General features: G+C 35.3%; 1 protein-coding gene across 3 annotated transcripts; it reads right to left on the bottom strand.

The window, feature by feature from the left end:
- Positions 1-4,038: 4,038 nt before the first annotated feature.
- LOC122279246 (cyclin-T1-4-like) lies at positions 4,039-19,386 on the bottom strand. 3 transcript variants are annotated; one of them, XM_043089712.1, is made up of 8 exons: positions 19,218-19,386; positions 18,496-18,603; positions 10,918-11,211; positions 8,923-9,004; positions 6,845-6,979; positions 6,132-6,307; positions 5,890-6,041; positions 4,039-5,554 (listed from the first exon to the last, which is right to left on the bottom strand). In XM_043089712.1, the coding sequence occupies exons 3-8, from the start codon at positions 11,142-11,144 to the stop codon at positions 4,530-4,532; spliced, it is 1,797 nt and encodes a 598-aa protein (XP_042945646.1). In that variant the 5' UTR covers positions 11,145-11,211; positions 18,496-18,603; positions 19,218-19,386; the 3' UTR covers positions 4,039-4,529. The 3 variants fall into 3 exon arrangements, with proteins under 3 accessions (XP_042945646.1, XP_042945645.1, XP_042945647.1); XM_043089711.1 differs by lacking the exon at positions 18,496-18,603; XM_043089713.1 differs by lacking the exons at positions 18,496-18,603; positions 19,218-19,386 and adding an exon at positions 15,786-15,808.
- Positions 19,387-19,998: the final 612 nt, after the last annotated feature.

Below are 19,998 nucleotides of genomic sequence, written 5' to 3'. Positions count from 1 at the left end.
CATATCTTGTTGGTTGTACATGTGGATGACATTGTAATTATTGGGAGTGACTCGGTTGGAATTGCCAGGCTAAAACAATTCCTACATGATCAGTTTCAGACAAAAGACTTAGGCAAACTTAGATACTTTCTTGAAATTGAAGTCGGTAGATCAAATAAAGTTATTAACCTATCTCAGAGAAAAAATGTACTTGACTTGCTGGAAGAAAATGGTATGTTGGGTGCACAACCCATTGACTCATCATGGACCCAAATCGTTAACTCTTGAACAAGAAATAGGAGTTGTTTGGAGATCCTGGTTGGTATCAAAGACTTATTAGTAAATTGAATTATCTTACTACAAATGCCCAGGGTCTCACATTGGGACGCTGTAATCCATATTCTTCATTATCTTAAGCAAGCTCTTGGCATCGGATTGTTGTATAGATCAAATGGACATTTTAGAATTGAAGCCTTTTCAGATTCTGGTTGGGCTGGATCTCCTTTAGATAGAAGATCAACTACTAGATATTGTACTTTTGTGTGAGGTAACTTGATTACGTGGAAGAGTAAAAAGCAAGCAGTAGTAGCTCGGTCTAGTGCAAAAGCTAAATATAGAGCAATGGCTCACACTACTAGTGAGCTGACATGGTTGCAACACTTTCTTCAAGAAATTGGATTTCCAGCTCCTGTCCCTCTTCAGTTACTTTGTGCTAACGAAGTTGTAATGCATATTGTATCTAATCCTGTTTTCCATGAGAACTAAACACATTGAGATTGATTGTCACTTCATTCGGGATAAAATACTAAGTGGTGACATTTCTACATTCTTTGTGAAGTTTGCTGATCAACTTACAGATATATTTACCAAATCATTGTGCTGTAGACGGTTAAAACTTATTTGTTCCAAGTTAGGTTTATATGATATATATATATATATATATATATATATGCACCAATTTAAGGGGGAGTGTTAAGAGGGTATGGTTGTAATTAGTGTAATTAGTATATATGAGGGTATTACTGTCATTACGTTCTTGAAAAAAAAAAAAATCGCTTTTCTTCTCCTCCTAGTACTTTTCTTCCTCTTTTCTTACCTACCTACTAAGTTACATCTTCATCCTCCATGGCAATGCTACAAACTCTAGGTGAGTTTTCCAAACTGTGATTTCTTCCTCTTTTGTGATTGCAAGAGAATGAGCATGAGGATGGATCTCCCTTTTAAGAGGGTCTACTAAGTAATTTAGGGACAAATTCTTCGTCAGTAACTTCAGTCCAGTCAATTATAACGCATTTTCCTTTGCCTATTGAGCAAGAAGACATTAGATTGGCCCAATATTTTGGTCCATTTCCAACTGTCTTCCTATTTTGCACTTATAAATGGAGTGCTGAACGTCATCAGTTGATATCAGTCAGCATCCACCTAGCATTTTAATAGATAATTATTCTCATTATTATTATTTATTATTTATTTTTTGCAAGATCGGTATGATAAAATGTGAAATATTATTTTTAGCTTTTATTTGTAATTGTTTTTTTCATCAGTAATAGAAGTGAGTTTTCAAAGTTAGTACAAGTCTTTTATCTATTGTAGGAGGATATGAGTGCAATACATCGGCCTTTAGGGAATATTGAATTATTCCCCTTTTTTTTTTTGGTAGACATCATTTATCAAAGTATTAGCAATAATCTTCAACTTTTTGTTTGCCACACTCTAGCTCACAAGATTAAGATTGTGTTTAGATATTGAGATGAGTTGAATTATAAATAGTAGTATTTTGTATGTCCCACTGAAATAGGTTGAAATGTATAAATATGTTAAAATGGATTTAACTTTTTTATGAAAAATTAAAAAGGTAGTGGATCCCATCAATAATTGATTTGAAATAAGTTAAAAAAAGTCTTAAGAGATGTTCAAGATTTTTTGAGATAGTCTACCAAGTGGAATTCGTTAAATCTCATCTATTATTTCAAAATTTAATGGGTTAATATGATAAGCACTAAGATGATAAATGTTGGATTTGAAAATGATTATAAAAAAAATTTATGTACAATTACTTTTACATATTTCTTATGCACTCCACTAATGTGATTGGTTATGTCATATTTTTTTAATATAAAATAACTTTTTGGTCAATCATATCAGTGAAATGTACAAAGAGTACGATAAAGTGACTATACACAACAAAAGTCTTGAGACAGAGGAGGAGGCAAAATAGTCTGTAATGAGTAGATTTTATATTACATTAAGCTGGGATGGTGAAACAGAAGCGACAGGGTAGCAGCTGAAAAGGTGAAAAGTGACTTGAAGCAAGGAGGCAGCTATACAAGGCAACAAGCAACGAGATAGAGAATGAGATATCTACTCAAATAAGGCATCTGAACTCCATCTTTAACCTATCTTTTCGGTCATTTTCATCATTATAACTGAGAGTATAGTGAAGCCATTAAAGCTTGTATAAACATCAAATATGAGTTTCCCCTTACCATTAAGTTCAAAAGCAATACTTAGAATTCGAAGAAACTCATCCCATAAATTAATCTAAGTGCATGTTTGGAATTTCGGTGGGTAATATAGTTTTTAGCTTTATGGCTTTTAAAAGTTATTCACTATTTGAAAATCTTATATCTAAAGCAATTTCAAACATGTTAACATTTATTTGAAAACAATATATATTTTTTGAGATAGAAATGACAAAAAGGGTTATTTGATTTTTTAAAATATCATGACTATATCATTAATAGAAATCAAATCTTATAATCAAATGACAACGAAAATAATCTAATAGCATTTTTAGTAAGTATAATGAAAACCAAAATCCCTTTAGATGCATAAGTGAAATAACATTATAATTAAGCTAAATATTCATAGCATTTTGTCCTATGATAAGATCAAATGGCAAAAATCTAATTATTTTAAAGTTGTATGGGTATTTCCACCCATTGATAGTCTTCTTTAAGATTTAAAGTTTGTTTTCCATTATTCAAAAAAATACGGTTGAGGAAAACATCAAAATTATGTTTTTCTGAAATGTAAGTTTATGTTTTTTTAGATTAAAAAGTACATTAATATGTAACAATCAAACAATCTAATTTTATCATTAAAAAGTTTTTAAGACTATTTAAACACTTTTTACAATCTCTAATGCAACCCCAAACATGACATAAGAAATGTAGACAACGTTTTACTTTATCTTTGCCTCCTCTACCTTTACACCAAACACTTAGATTTCGATGAGATGAGATGGGATAAAAGTTAAATAAAGTATTGTTATAATATTATTTTTTACTTTTATTTTTATTTTGAGATTTAAAAAAATTAAATTATTTATTATATTTTATATAAAAATTTAAAAAATTATAATGATAAAATGAGAAGAGATGCCCGTGAAAACAAAAGAGGCCTTAATATTAGAAATGTTCTTGAAAGTAGTGACAAATATCTATGTTTTCTTCCTCCAGAGCTCGAAAATGGCTCAATTCGCTACCTTCCAGTGCCCTAAGCTCGAATATGCCGCTCCCACCAATCTTTTGGAACCCAAGACAAGCGACACCAAAAAATTAGGATAGCCTAAGCCGCATGTGAAATCCATACGCTATCGCACTGAGACGTGTCTTCTTCATACACGTTCGGCTCCGGAAGGCTCAGCCGCATCAAACCTCTCTATTCCACCACTATGCACACCCGCTCCCCTACTTCCCCGTCTGTCTCAAGATCATCAAGGAAGTAGAATTCCCCATCAACTACTTCGCACCCGAACCGCCATAGATCCTAGCCGTGACAGTGCAGTCCACCGGTTAAGACTGCTTATAAACTGCAGAGGGTTACCATCCCTTAGTGTGGATGGGTAGGTGGATGGGTAGGGGTCAATTTGTTCATCTCATAGCCTTTTTTTCTTCATTTTTTTTTTCTCCGTATTAACAGTGATAGGGTCAATTTGTAACCTTTCTTTATTAACATATTGCTATATGTAACATGTTCACCCTTACAACGACTGGCTCACCTTTCAAGGATGTAGTGCTAAATCCTGAAGAAGACCTACTAAACGACCCCTTTAAATGATCAAATCAACAAAGGGCTTCTTAATCCTTCTCATTATTATGATTTCCACAAAGCTACAAAATCAGAGGAATGTAACAACGTCGTTCCGGATAACCAGGAAACTTGACATTGAAATTGCAAGTTTGGATATAATTACGGTCATGTTAACTGACAAACAATATGTTCTTCAAAAATGTGACAAAAAAAAAAAAAAAACACTACATTCCTCGTTCTTCCTGCCACAGTCGCAAAGCATTTGCCAGAAAGGAGCGGATCTGGGCTTAATTCTTGATGCTGACTAAATAAATAGCACTTGCCTCTTTACTTTCTCAGTAGCGCTGCTCTTATTATATGAACATTGACGTATCCTCATCCCACGATATCTTCAACAGTCATATTGGCTCCCCTGATAATCCAAATCAATCCAATATTAACATGAATTTATTGATCTGACATTCGGATTATCTCATATTGTATTAACCATGCAAGTACATCCAGCATGTAATCGCTCACAAATGATTCTCCTGGGAATGCCTTCTGTGGTCTCTATCTGCATAACCAACCCGGCTCATCCTATGTCCTTCATCTATATAGTCGTGGTGATAACTCGGCATATAGTCATGCCGCTTCTTCCCCTCCAACTGCCTGTCCCGTGGGCTGCCAGCTTTTCTCTTACGGCTGCTCAACATAGGTGAAGCATCATCCAACATCTCTCCCTCTTCTGCATTCTCTCCTTCTGATCCCCTCGACAATTGCCCCTTCAAGTGGTTTCCAACTCCAACATCCTCATGGTCCTTCCCACGATCTAAATTCTCAGATTTTGACCAGCTTTGCCTTCTATCACGTTTGTTTTTCTCATCCTCAGCTGCCAATTCGACCCCATCTTCAAGTTCTTTCTCAATGAGATCATCCTCATCCATCACATCTTTCTTCCTTGTTATTTCCCCACGAGACTTCCTTCTTTTCTCAAGTGCTGCCTTAACCTTGACCTTGTCAATCTTTATAGCTTCTTTAGGCGACTGGCCAAGGGGGCCTTTCCGAAGGTCCACACTTCGACCAACCAAACTGCCAGACTTTCGTGAGACACCCTCATCCCTCCACTCTCCTGGTTCTGCAGTCTCATTTCTCCCACCGTTACTTTCTTGGTCTTCACTACCAGCTCTCTCTATTCCCACCTTGGATCTATTTGGTACTTCTCTCATGTTCTCCTTCAAGGGAAAATTATCAAAATGCTGATCGTCTTTAGTTTCTACATCCACCATGTGCTCAGTAATAACACTACCCATCTCTGCACTCCCATTTTCATTACTTCGATATTGTGTGCTTCTTGCTGGCATGCCATGATTGTCAGTGGACGAATGATCCAGCGCTAGATAAGATGAAATTTTCTTCGAAGCCTGTTCCTCATTCACATATGGAGGTTTTGCAGGGGCCTGATGACTTAGCCCACTGCCAACACTTCCTTCCATTTCACTCCCTTGCGATGGGGGCACTCTGTTCTGCTCATATAGCTCCAGCATTTGATTACTAACTTCTGCAAGACAAAATAGCCAAACTGATTTAAGAAAATATTTAGAGATGGACACAAAAGGACAGCCTGCAACAAAAATACCCATGGCACAACATTCAATGTATGGCACCTTGTGGCTGAGACAACATCTATCAGGTGACAGAAGCCATTCCTGTCACGCTTTCCATACTAGTATAAAGGAATGATATATATAGAACAGCTATAATCATCTGATTTTCACTACCTCAAAGGTCAAATTCTACCAGAAAACAACAGAAAGCATTTGACTAACAAGAAGATTTAGGCTGTCCATTTGGTCCAAATAATATCTAATCCCAGATTAAGGGAAGCAGACCAACCCTCCAATTGCCGAGGGGTGACATCAAATTCTTGCCACCAGACCTTCTCACCATCCGATGGAAGCTTCACTTTGAGGAACTTGGCAGCAAGGAAAATGGCACCTGCTGCAATGTGATGGGGCTTGAATTGCAGGCAGAGTGATGTTCTCAGACTGCAAGCCATTTTCCAGTATTTATCAAGGGAAGTGAAACCATTGATCTGGAAGCATTACAACTTTGAAGAAAAAGCAACAGTGTCATACCCGTCATTAACAAAGTTCCACGCAACTTGCGCAAGGGCATTCTGAGCAACCTTAAATTTCTTTATCGCTTCAACAAGGGGCTTATATGGGTGGTGAACATTGAGGTCAAAACCCAACGTGGCAAGTACAACCCGTTCCCCCAATAAAATTAGCTCTTTTTGTTGTTCATATACTTCCTGCATGAAAGATGGGGATCAATGAGACAATTACAAGAAAAATCATTTTGATACCATAAAAGAAGAAAAGCAAAGGAAAAAACTGAAATGGGGTAGGGATATAGTTTACCCATGGTACAGCTGTTGATGAGAAAGTAGGGTAGCTGAGCAAGTATTTATTATTGAAGGAGAAGAACGGGAAGAAATACTGATAAATGACTGTATTATGGAACCTAAGCAATATTGTCTGCTGGGTGAAATAATTATCAAGTGGACAGCAAGTAGAGAATCATGCTCTCCACCACGAGTAAGTACAGATTCATCAGTCCAAAATCAAATTAGTAGGTTTGACACTGGATTAGTTGGGTGGGTATTTCTGTCATCGTGAGAAAAAAGATAGGGGATAGAACTTCTATTTAAATGAGAGAGAGAGAGAGAGAGAGAGAGAGAGAGAGAGGATGAACACAAGAAGTACTGGAAGTAACAACTCAACTAGGGAAAATTCAATCTGAGGTACAATACAACTAACTGACGTAAGCACCATCAGTAAGTGAACACCTTCTGTTTGATCCTCTGGGCTGCAGCAGGATCTTTTTTGTGGATTATCTCATAAGAAACAAGAATAACATCCTTGAGCGGACGAGGGGTTTCTTCTACCTTCCCAGCGAGGAACATACACACAGTTGCAATTGTCTGCCAAGCATATTTATAAAGTTAGCCACAAAACTGAAAGCAATCACTTTAACTGAACTCAATAATTTCTTAATTCATCCGCTCACACCAAAAGTTACTTTATCACAAAATCCGTAAGGGGGGAAGGAGCCAGGTGAGAAAACATTTTAAGGGTCATCAGAATCAAACCATGAATATTCAAAATTGATTTGCACAACTCAACCACAACACAAAAAATATTCATTATGCAATTGTCAAGCATAAGTTAAAGCAATTCTTAGACTAATGATTCTTCAGACTTTAACATGTTTTCTCCAATTTGTAGCCCACCACTTTGGATCTTCATAAAGAAGACAGGAAAAATAGAAAGAAAAAGAAACCTGGAAAAAAAATAAAATAAAATAACCTTTAGTTTTGATCACTAAGACCAAAAGAGAGATAGACTGACAAGAACAAAGACTTTATTATTTATAGCAGCTACAGCACTTCACTTTTTACAAGATGATAAAAACTATTTGCACGTCTCCTTATTGACACGTCACACATCCAACACCCTCCTGATGTGCAAGTCTTTCACATAAACCACCATAAAAAATTATTCGTATTTTTACTTTTTTTTTATTAGTATAATGGATCCATAGCAGGTAATGTGTTTACACACCAGCTTGTTCGTAGCCGAACTCTTACAAGAAAATGTGTGTGTGTATTTATATTTGCACAAAATCCATGTCATTATTATCAGATTACTATGCGGTTAGTTTGGTTCAATCCAACACCAGGCCAAACAACTCTCACACGTGCCTCCCTCTGTTTACTTTAGAAATATACTACAAACTAAGTTTATATCTTTCTATTGTCAGACAGACAGTCATCTGCTGAGTTATGGTTGATGGAAAATTATAGGTAGAATATTTGTTTATCAGATGCCCAGTCCATATTCAATTAGGACCAAAAGCGATTCACAATGATTCTTAGGCACAAACAATTTTGGCTCAAGTGGTAAGAGCCTTGGCCTTATTGGTATGCTCTCTCCAGATCTAAGGTTCGAATCATTGGATGCAAACAATTTCTAGGGGACATCAAACTGTTGGAATTTCCACTTAAATTACCGAATAATTCTACTCATCATCCCTACACCACATACCTACTTTTATTTTTTTTCTTTTTATTTTTTTTCCCCTTGGGGATGATGAGTAGAAGAACTCAAATAGTTTAGCAGGAATAAACATACAAAATATATATATATATATATTAAAACACCAGTGGTGTGAGGTGTAGGCAGCTGGGTAGCATTCCTCCAAATTACCAAGGTGCACTTGCAAGAAACTTCTTGCCGAGGGCTTGTGCACCCCCAAGTTTAATCGGAACTTTGTTCTAGACAGCCGGTGCCAATAGAAAAAAGATTCTTAGGAAAACACAATTAAGCACAAACAAATATTCCTGCACCCTATATCGAAATACAAAAACCACACCAAATTCCACAAACATGCTTGAAAAATCTTAAAACTGTATCATCAGATATTAAGCATGTTAAATCCTTCATATGATAACCTCATACAAACGCATGAACAAGAGATGGACTTCACATAATAAGGAAACCCAGAAACGCCCAATTTAATAGTTGAATGATCGCATTTTACCTACGAAACATCTCAATTTCTATTAGACAAAGTTGAATAAGTAGCATTTAGACCATACCCATTTGCAGAAAAGTTAAATGTCCCAAAATCAAAGAAAATATATCTGGTTTACACATCAATGATATATCTAGCATATGGGCGCATGTGTTGCACGATATGTTCAAAAAGCTTTGATATCCGCATGACACTTTATGCCATTTCCTCATGTGATTCATCACTCACGCAAGAACCAAATTAAATAAAGACTAATGCATGACAACCTAAAAAACTTTAGATGGCTTAATTGCAAATATAATAGCCAAAACAAAGTGTAAAACAACCTACCCTTCTGTCATTCTTGGCATGCGATTGACGAAGGAAAAACCGATGACAAAATATTATTGCTGTGGCAATGGTTACCTGGGGCCTGCATTGAGAAGTTCAGTCATCATGTTATTCTGGGCATGTTCTAGTCAACACACTAGCATTTGTATTTGTGTTGTTTTATAGTTAAAGATTTTACCAACAGATCTATCAATATAATAACTTTTATTAGTCATGTAAGAACTTCTCACCATAGATTACAGTTATTGTATTTCCGCAATGGCGCACATGGTTCGCTTTGTTTGCAAGGAAAAGAAAAGGTAGTTTTTGACAATTAAATAATTTGGTGTTTCAGTCCACATTATGTCTTTTGGTAAGTAGTGGACTTCTACGAGCAGTCTTAAGTTTACAAGAAAATCAGAAAATGAGTTACAATGAACAATGCCTAGTAAAGGGTCCAATCATACAACAATCATGAATGTGAAGGCAGATGCAATTAAGCTCACAATCATTAAAAGTTTAATAATTACGCTCTTCACCATGTTCACATGATGCAAAGCAGGACTTTATTCCAAATCTTGCAGTCAGCATTATGACAAAACCTACAACATCATATCCCTTGGCACTGTAAAACAAATAGCACATAATCTAATGTCTCACCGCTCTTTCTATAAGTAATAAAAGTTTATTGAAGGGCCTAGCGCTAGACACAGGATGTGAAAAAGAGATACGAGAGAAAGAAAAAGAAAAAATTAGTGTCAGACTACAAACTTCAAAGAAATCCAAAATGAAGGAAGTAAAACCATTTAGTGCTCTCATACGAAATGTGATCTCAGAAGTAATGAATTCAGTTTAAGCATGGCAACTTTGGTTCCATCAAAAGTCCTAGCATTTTCATCCCACCACATACTCCAAATCAAGAATGCAGGTACAGCATTCCACATATCATTACTTTAATATCTTTTGAAGCAGTCTCTCCAACAAGCCAACAGCCCTAATCCAATAACACAAACTCAATATCCCAAATAAAGAGAAAACTCGCAACCAAAACTTCCTAGCAATAGTAGAATGTAAGAGGTAATTAAACTTCTCCTCGCTTTGCACATACAACACCAAGCAATAATGGTTTTCTGGTGTTCTCCTAAGTGGCTAGCACCATTTTTGCATGCAAAATTTTCTAACTCGAAGTGTCTAGGTACATATAAATTGCATGTGGAGAAAAAAATAAGAGAACAAAAAACTCAGATCTTAGTTATTTGAGTTTCATCCATTATATTGCTCTTTATATTGATGGGAAATGAAAACAAATCCCTATGGTTAGCCTTTAAAAAGAGGTCATGCCCTATGCTTTTGTTACTACCTCAATCCCGAAATGATTGTTGTGATTTCCTTTTAGGGATGTCCTGATATGAGAGTCAACACTTTCAAAGAGTTAAAGCATTTACTCCTGCAACTGCTTGTAAGACCATTGGGCATCTTAGCAATATCATATATATTCTTTAATTGACCATTCCCAGACAACGAATGTAGGGTTAAGTACCTTCTTGTCATGACACCCCTAGGGATTAACAAAATTTCTGTAGATAGACACTGTAAACAGAATCTAGGTATCTGATTCACACAACACTGAAACCAATAACAAAGTTACAAAACTAGGGTCAAATTACCATCAGTTTTACACCATAATTACCTTGCATCATCTTCACCATACATAACAAAATAAATAAGAAAATAAAAGTGGGAAATACTAACTATATATAAACAATTATATAATTTGATCCCACGTGAAAATGGAAAATATGCTGCATAGTGTATATTTGTGTCAGAAGATACTGTCTGATTATACAAATGCGGACCTATCAAGTTTGCTTTTTGGGCCTTTTTTAGTCTCACTTAATTTAATATACTGTTTTATTCAGCTGCTAATATTATTTTTAAAAAAATTAAATATATTCTGTGCAACATCGAAAAATATTTTGCAAGAATTAGAAATATATTTGATAATAATAGACTCACACTTTTAGCCTCATTCCCAAATCCTGCAAAAATGTGCAGTACGACTTGCGTAAATATGTTTCTTTCTTCAGGTCAATCCCATCCATTCTTGATGGGGAATGTTCTTCAATTTCCTTTCTTGACAGATACCAACGACCCACTTCCTCTTGCCTGTCTTGAGAATTTCTTGAAGACCCACCATCAGATGTGCAATGATATGATGACTCCCCAGGTAGAATTCCAGCCATTTGTATCTCTAAAAAGTACAAAAAAATGGACAAAGATGCTTCTACTGCAGCAAGAAAATGTCCTTTCCTGCACATGAAATAGAGAGATCAGTAACAAATTAAAGAACACCTGAATATTATTTAATAGAATTACCACAAATGATACTACTCTCAAATAAAATTGTAATATAGCCATGAACACAAATTTTAGAAATTAGTGACACTAAAATACTTTACAGAAAATAGTAAACTGGAGCCTGTCATGAAGTCAAGGCAAATCTTGGTGACAGTACACCTCAATTTTTTTATAAGTAATAAAAATTTTATTGCAAAGCACACCTCAATATGAAAATCCTTGAAGAATGATATATAAAATTGTGGCACAAAGCTAAAGTCATCAGAGCATTAATTAACAGCAAACCACTTGGCTGTAACAACCCGACCCAATATTCCAAGGTCGGACTATAGATAATTTTATTGGGCCATCAATTGGATAAAAGCCTATTTAATTTTTACGGACCATGTGGACCCTATTATATTGATAATAAGCCCAAGATTTTTATCTAAGCCCAAAAATATTTATTGGACGAGTTGGGCTTATTATTTTAAGCTCAAGGCTAGGCCTGTTAAAATTTATTAACAGCTAGGCCTATGAAAGTATGGGCAAGCCTAAGAGATTATTTGGGTAATTTGAAGTGGACCATTTGTTAGACCCAAATTGGAGGAAACCCAAGTCCCAAAGGCCCATGAAAAGGCCCCAGCCCAATCACACAATACCCCTCAAACACATGTATATAAATAGCCTACAGTATGTCTTCCCCACGTGTTCATGAAAATCTAGAGTTGCCCTAGTCCACACCCAGCCTCTCCACCCGGTCAAAGAAACCCTACATCCCACGTCACCACGCCAAGGCCACAACCGATGTCAACGGCCACAACCTATTCCACTGTGCACTTTCTAGAAGCAGTATATAAACTCATGCACGTCCAACTCCCATCCTCCATGCCTAGCAAATACACAGCAAACAAAACTTCAAGCCTCCACGCACGCCACTGCACCACAAACAAGCTACTACCCACAACATCCTCCACGATGGCACCGTGAAATCCACTGCACGTACCATCACCAAGGAATACAAGCCCCTGTTCTTGCTCCTCAAAACAGAGCAGACCCCCACTGCCAAGAACGGTGAAGTCCAGCAGCCGCAGCCGTAGCCTACATAAGCAACACCTCCCTCCCCGTCGAGACCCAAGCAACAATAACCAAACTCCTCCATACAACCACTAGGGGTGTAACTGGTCCAGTTTTGGACATATTTTAGAACCGAACCGGCATACACCAGTTTTGAGATTTGAAGAACTAATACCGCACCGATTACACCCCTAAACCGGTAGTTCCGGTTTTACCAGTTCTGTTCATGTTGGGTTCAATTTTTCCAGTTCTAGTATAGTATTAATGGATTATATAGTTAGTATAACTATACTATTGTGATATATGGTGGATTATATAGTGATATAGTATCAGTATAACTACTAATACTATAGTTATTTATATATAGTGGATTACTAATAGTATTAATATATATATATAATAGTGTCATATAGTATTTGATTATGTATGTTAGTGATAATATGTTAGTGTCTAACTTATTTATATATTTGATTATATATGTTAGGGATAATATGCTTGGTTACATACGCTTTTTATATGAGTGCATATGATCAAATGTATGAAAATGTATTTATCAAAAAGAATATATATTATAATTTATTATGCTATAAAATGAATTTATCCTTAATATATAGATATAGCTTATATTAATTACATATGATCAAATGTTCATGCTTAAGATTAAAAGTTTATGTAATATTAATTTGATGTTATAAAATTAAAATTTTCAATAGTAATATTATATCAAATGTTATATTAATTTTATGTTATGAGATTATTATTATATATAAATAATACGGTTTTAAATTATTATATATAAATAATACGGTTTTAAGTTTAATGTTACATTAATTAGCAATTTAGCATATAATATAAAATTATTTTATATATAATTATATATATTATATATAAAAAGTATATAAAAAATATTTTATATAATATAAAAAATTAAAATATATATGAACCGGTCAGGTTCAGTTCAGTCCAATGTTAGAAAAAGGAAAACCAGAACCAAACCGGTTTCGATCGGTTTTGAGAAAAATGAAACTGGTACCGGACCAAACCGGTTTTGAACCGGACCGAACACACCGGTTTGGTCTGGTTCCTCGATTTTTTTTTTCACCCCTAACAACCACTAACCAACGCCAAACGAGTGTAAACCAAGAAATCAAGTCAATATCATTGTGCACCATGCCCACCTATGCCTCCCATGTTTCCCAATCAATCACCACATCTCACGCCACTCTGGTCAACGTCTGTTGCACATCACTATCTCCCACGTCGGAAACCCCCACCCAACCACTTTCATCCCTCTGTGATTCCCCAGAATTGCACCACACGAGCTAGTGACACCAAGCCACAAAACCGATCTGTACACAAAACGCCTTCCATCAATCCCATGTCGCTCCGATAAGCACATAACTGCCCCACACTCTCCCTCTCTCTACTCTGTTGGTTTCTCTACGCAGCACCATCTCTTTCTCTTAGAGCTATTCCGGCCACTCAAATACGCCATCGAACATTGCTATCTTGGTGAGTCTCAGACCCCTATCGCACGGCTTTCTTCTCTGGTGATTCCTCTATCATTCACAGAAGCTGGGTTGCCTTTGTTTTGTTCTTCCCATGGCATAACCATAAATGTAGTGTGTTAAACAAAAATGCCATTAAACCCTTTGTCATGTGGTTTTTCCATAAAGCACATGAAAGACCTTTTTAAATGTTTTTACGTTATTTCCCTTAGTGTATAAGACACGACTATAAACATTTTGAACTTGGGCCAGGCTTGGTTTGAGTGGGTTAGGTTCAGTGGATATAAAAATAGACATGTATTTTAAGTTGGGCTTGACTTTTAAATTGGAATTGTGGTTTTTAAAACAGGATGGGCCTGGTTTTACTTGGGAAAATATTAGCCTAGAACTATTTTACAGAAAATACTTAGGAGTTTAAATTATGCTATTGAGTATTAATTTTTACAAACCAATTTACAGCAGTAAATTATAAGGGTTTAAATTCTTTTTTTTTTTAAGTGTTGAATGTGATTAAATCTATTTATGAATTGAGATTTGACAACTTGTTTTAACGAATATGTTTAAAGTTTAAATACTTTATAAAATTATAAATTTAAAGTGATAATATGTTATTAGTATTTAAATAATTATATGATATTAGTATTCATTGATTTTCGTATTAAACGGAATATTTATTAAATTATTTTGCATTGTATGTATTAATTAAGTAGAAGATTACAAAGTGCTTTTCTAGAAATGTTAGTAACATTTAGTAATTTGTATAGCTAACGAGCTACGAAGTAGATTCAGGAAGCAACACAACGAAATAAGTAGCTTGATCATAAAATTAGGATTAGCACACATTAGCTCGTTGTATATATTATTATTAAAGTTAGTTCTTTGGAACCAATGTTTATGTACCACACATGTCATAATATTTGCCAGCATGTCATTCATCATAATTCATGATCATGTTTAATTCAACATTTCATAGTCACTTATGTATTTATGTATGCCATGCATCTCACGTTGCATAAGACACGTAAACTTCTTATAAGATCAGTTTACTAAGATGGTTACTCAGATGCATGGTACCAATGTGATTTATGGGTAGTTGTGCAAGCTACAGACCTAAGCGTGATCCAACATAGTATGCTAGATTACTATTTGCGATTCCCCTTCTGGCCACAGATGTGGGGCCAGTGCACAACTAATGCAAGTCTCTTACCCGTGACATTCTTAACCTGAGGGAAAAGGGGTGCTATAATATGATATTAAAGCCCAGGTCGAGAGATTCTGCAGACTTTTTGAAAAGAAAAATAGTATTTTATTAATTCTAGGATAAGGTCACCTAGGATGCTCCTGGCCCGCTCGAGAGTTATTGAGACACTTCTGATTATGATAGTATGTTTTATGGCTCTTACTAGAATATGGCACCTAGAATTAGGAAATTTAGCACTGTTGTTTTTGTTATATTAGATATTAATGGTTCTTTTTGAATATGGCACCTAGAATTAGGAAATTTTTTTTGATAGGTACTAAGAGATTTTATTCCAAGTAAATAGGAATAGCCCAAGTACACAGGAAGGATACAAGAGAATGCACCTAAATATAAACTAAAGCAAAACAGTACTAAGGTAAAGCATTACAAATGTTGATATCCCTCACAAGATTATTCACCCAAAAATTTAAAGTGCTAAAGAAAGAGTCCCTAAATTCCGTCATTGTGCGTTAACGATCATCAAAGCACCTCTCATTTCTCTCAAGCCATAGACACCAAAACAAATACGAGGGAGTCATCCTCCACTCAGCTGTATTAGGAAATTTAATACAGCATGGATATCTAGAATTTTATGGAAATTATGGGTGTAGGGAGTAAAGTGTCAATATGGTAACCCTAAGGGGTAGCTCAATTGATCAGGACTTGGGTTTGCTCCCCAATGGTCACTAGTTCGAGTCCCCTCAGGGCCACTGGAGGTTTACCTAGCCGTTAACTTCAGGGCCCCGTGGAATTAGTCGAGATGCGCACAAGCTGGCCCGGACACCCAAGGATATCAAAAAACAAAAAAAAAAAGTGTCAATATGGTTATGACTGTGTAATTGATTGAGGTAATTACTAGTGGATTGGTTATGAGCCCTAAGCAGTCCAAGGTTTAGAGATTTTGTATACTTCTAGACTAGAAGAAAGATGGTGATGTTAATTGTTAGGAAGTTTTGCTTTTAACGTTTATGGTATATTTTGTTCATAAGAATGGATTGAAATAGTCTTATTTTTATGGAGTTTCTATTTGAGGAAATTAGGAATGTATTAAGTAGGTTTGAAGTTATGACATAGATTTACGTATGGCATATGGGTATTAAATGATGACTGGTGGACTATATCTCTAATGTTCAATAGTAACGTTATTCTCTCGCTTAGCATGAATAGTGGACATTAAGGACTTTAGGAAAGTTTTAGGTATCGTGAATTTTTACGGGTAAACAAGTTTATAAGAAGAACTTGTGGAGTCAATATGTATAAGGTGCGAAGAGTTAGGCTTACTTTGGATAGCAAGAGTCTCCCATCCCATCTCTTCTCATCTCAATATCCAAACACAAACACTTTTCAATTTCAAATATTCAACTTTTTCATCTAATCATTACAACTTTTCCAAATTTTTCTCAATTAAACTTTTTCAAATCTCAAAACGAAAATAATACTAAAAAATTATATTCTAACAATATTTTAACTCTAATATTTTTATTCAACTTTTTCTCTCTTTTGCCAAAACTCCATAAAACATCATAACTCAAATCCTTTCACTACTATTCACAAATCATCTCATCTCATCTCATTATCCAAACCAACCCTCAAGGTTTATGAGGAGAACATGATTGATTTAAGCATGCGTATATGTGTATTGGACATACACATTATCGGTTTAATGATCCGGCAAGCACAATAGGAGTGTGCCACAAGATTTTGGAGTTTTATATTGCTATTTTTATTTGAGATTATTATTTTATGTGGAGAGTTTTATCTATTATTTTATGTGGAGACTTTATTTACTATTGTATGTGGAGTTAAGACAATTGTTTGGGATCCCACATTGCTTGGGAAGGAGAAGTTCTTAGCCTTTATGAGGTTCCATTGAGGCATTGCGGTGGCATTTCAACCAGAACACAGTACTCATAATAAACATCAATTTTTCACCAGTTGTTAGGTTTCAAACAAAACATGGGAGGGAGAAAGTTTTAGAAATATTACGAACACACTAATAATTCTGATTAATAATTATAACACTAGACTGTAGATCAAAAGCTCCTCATTACTCCCCCCTCACTATCATAAATAAACTTCAGAAGATATGCACTTCTCATCTTTGAAGATTCGCCGAATTCTTGTTCTTCCTCATTTCCTTAGGTGCATTTCTTTGTAAACTCCATATGTACTTGGATTGCGCATGTAGCCCTCTTTCATAAAAATTTGGTATCATTATCATTACTTATTAAAAAAAAAAGGTACTCCCACAAACTGATTTTTTATGGTTCTTTCCAAGATCCTGCTGTTCTATACTCTACTGCTGTAACTGAAGTGGCTACTTATAGGGCTGCTATGGAGACTCAAATTTCTCAACTAGGGAACTTACAATCCCAGCGCACACAGTGGGAGGCTCCCCCACAAAATTGGGTCAAAGCAAACTGGGATGTAGACATCAATTCTGGTAACCAACAGGTTGGTATTGGTGTAGTGATACGAGATGATGAAGGTTGTGTCCTAATAAGTCTGATGAAGCCTCTAAGTTATTGTGTGCAACCTTTGATAGCGGAAGCTAGAGGGCTATTGGAAGCAGTTACGTTATGTAAAGACTTTCATCTGCAGAATGTATATTTGAGGGGGACTCTTTAAAAGTTGTTGATGCTGTTCTACAACAAAAAGGACTCAGATGGGCCTTTACAATGTCTGGTTGCTGTCATTTGCAGAGCACTTCGAAGTTTTTTCTTGGAAGTTGCAGCATGTTAAACGAGGAGCAAATAAAGTAGCACACACTCTAGCTAGAGAAGCTGTAACCCTCACATATCAGCTTTTGGATGTTGATTCCTTAGCTAATTGTATTCGTCACTTTGTATTGGCTAATAGCCATGCTATATGATCAATGCAATGGCATTTGCTTAAAGAAAAAACAAAAAAACAAAATGGACTCCCTTACTTATCTTTGAAACATGTTCAATCCTACTTGCAAACCTCTTTAAATGACTTTTCCATCATGCTAATCCAACATCCTCCACTAATCCAACATCCTCCACTAATCCATCCCCAATTTGACCACTATAGTCCTTCAGTACTATAATGATTCAATTGCAATAAAGAATTATGGAAAGCTCAGAGTCAATGATATATCCCTTTTCATAGACCCCTAAAATGAATTAACCCATTGATGGTAATGTGAGGCGAGCCTCAAGCATGCCACAATTTGAGCTTTTTTTTTTATGGGTAATCAAGATGTTTTATTCATAAGATAATAGGTATAGCCCAAGGGCAAAGGACGTCTACATAGTTAAACATAAAATTGTGTTGCATATTTAGGTTCAATAACATCTAACAAAAGAAACAAGGCGTATAACATAATGATATAAATTTTTTTTAATAGGTTAAAACACAATGATAAAATATTGGTGAAAAATAAAAGGCTTCAATCATAGAACGACATACTTAAAACGGAATTGACAATAAATGAGGTCTGTGGAGAGTGCTAGTTCAGATTAACATGAGTAGCTGTGGCTTTTACGGCATGCTGCATAAAAATAACTTGTTGCCAACCTATTCCAAAAAAGAATAAAAATAAAAAAGGGAACCGAATGTCTATTACAAACTACTCATGAATCTTAAAACGATAGAAATCAAAACTCGCGAGACAAAAATACCGAAAAAGATGGAAAGAATGCAAGAAGAAGAAAATTTTGAAAACCATCGAGAAGTTACCACCTAAACTATTCAATAAGGCACGGAAATAAAATCGGGATTTCAACGTCAAAGAAGGGGGGATTATTGGAACTGATCAATACAGTCACTAATTCAAAATAACGTACAGGGCAAAGAAAAAATTAATTTGCAATCACTCATGTTTTCCAAAAAAATTAAGGAAGATAAAAGAAACACATCCAGACCTAGTTAACGCAATCCTAGCCTAATTCCCAAGAGAATCCTCCAAGGAAACCAACACAAAACTTAAATTCGAAGCAAAACGCGTAAAAATCCGCTTCTTTGTGAGCTGAAGGGGTACTAATTTATGAAATCGAGAAAAATGGAGATCAAGAGCGATTAAAGAGGATTTCTGTTTCCTTTCTAAATGAAAAGGGAGAGAAGGGAAGAGAAACATAATCAAAATACTTTTAGAACAAAATAGGAGAGAAGAAGAGGGAAAGGGCGCCCACCTGGTTAGATGGTGAGGGCGGTGTTGCTGCTGCCGCTGGTGCGTCTTGGCTGCTTGACGTTGCCGACGCTGCTGCTGATCGCTTATCGCGTTGAGGGCTTCTTTGTTAATTTCTCTTTCTATTTTGGGGGTTTTGCTTTATGGGCGTCCTGCAAGTTTTGGGAGGTGACTGTTGCTGGCGGACCCAGACCGAGTCACCAAAGTCAAATTTTTGTACTGGTATTATCTCGTTTGTAATTTCCTTTCTTCCTTTTTTTTCTTCCTTTTTTTTTTTTATTTCTCTCTTTCTTTTCTTTTCTTTTTTTTGACTTAAATAAATAAAAAAAAATAGTACTACGGCCACCATTAGAGGCTCCCGTTGGGAGCTCCCGCTAGGTCAAAAAAAAAATTTCTACTTTTGTGTTTTTTTTCACATCATTTTTTAATTTTTTAAATATTTAAAAAAATATAAAAAATTCACAATAATATTAAACAATTTTTATTTAATCACTAAGACAAAAAAAATTGGGAGCGGTAGCTCCCAACGGGGAATCTAGCATTTTCCAATAAAAAATCACCCTTTCGAATGGGATATATCTAATAATCTTCTTTCAACTTTTTTTGTTTGATTTTTTTACATATAGTTTAAATAATAAATTAAAATGAAATAAATTAAGATAAAAGTTAAAAGTTAAATATAATATTTTTTTAATATTATTTTTTAATATTATTATTAATTTAAAATTTAAAAAAATTAAATTGCTTATTATATTACAGAAAAATTTGATAAAATTATAATAATG

This window comes from Carya illinoinensis, chromosome 10 (genome assembly GCF_018687715.1).
Source record: "Carya illinoinensis cultivar Pawnee chromosome 10, C.illinoinensisPawnee_v1, whole genome shotgun sequence".
Classification (NCBI taxonomy): domain Eukaryota; kingdom Viridiplantae; phylum Streptophyta; class Magnoliopsida; order Fagales; family Juglandaceae; genus Carya; species Carya illinoinensis.
Note: the sequence above shows the minus strand (reverse complement) of the source record. Positions and strands in the feature narration are given on the sequence as shown.

What these genes read in the sequence shown, in the direction of transcription:
- LOC122279246 (XM_043089712.1), bottom strand. Translation starts at nt 11,144, where the DNA reads ATGGCTGGAATTCTACCTGGGGAGTCATCATATCATTGCACATCTGAT. An exon ending in TGGAACTTTGTTAATGACGG is followed by an intron (nt 6,042 to 6,131) that starts GTATGACACTGT and finishes AATGGCTTGCAG; the next exon opens with TCTGAGAACATCACTCTGCC. An exon ending in CACCCCTCGGCAATTGGAGG is followed by an intron (nt 5,555 to 5,889) that starts GTTGGTCTGCTT and finishes TTTGTCTTGCAG; the next exon opens with AAGTTAGTAATCAAATGCTG.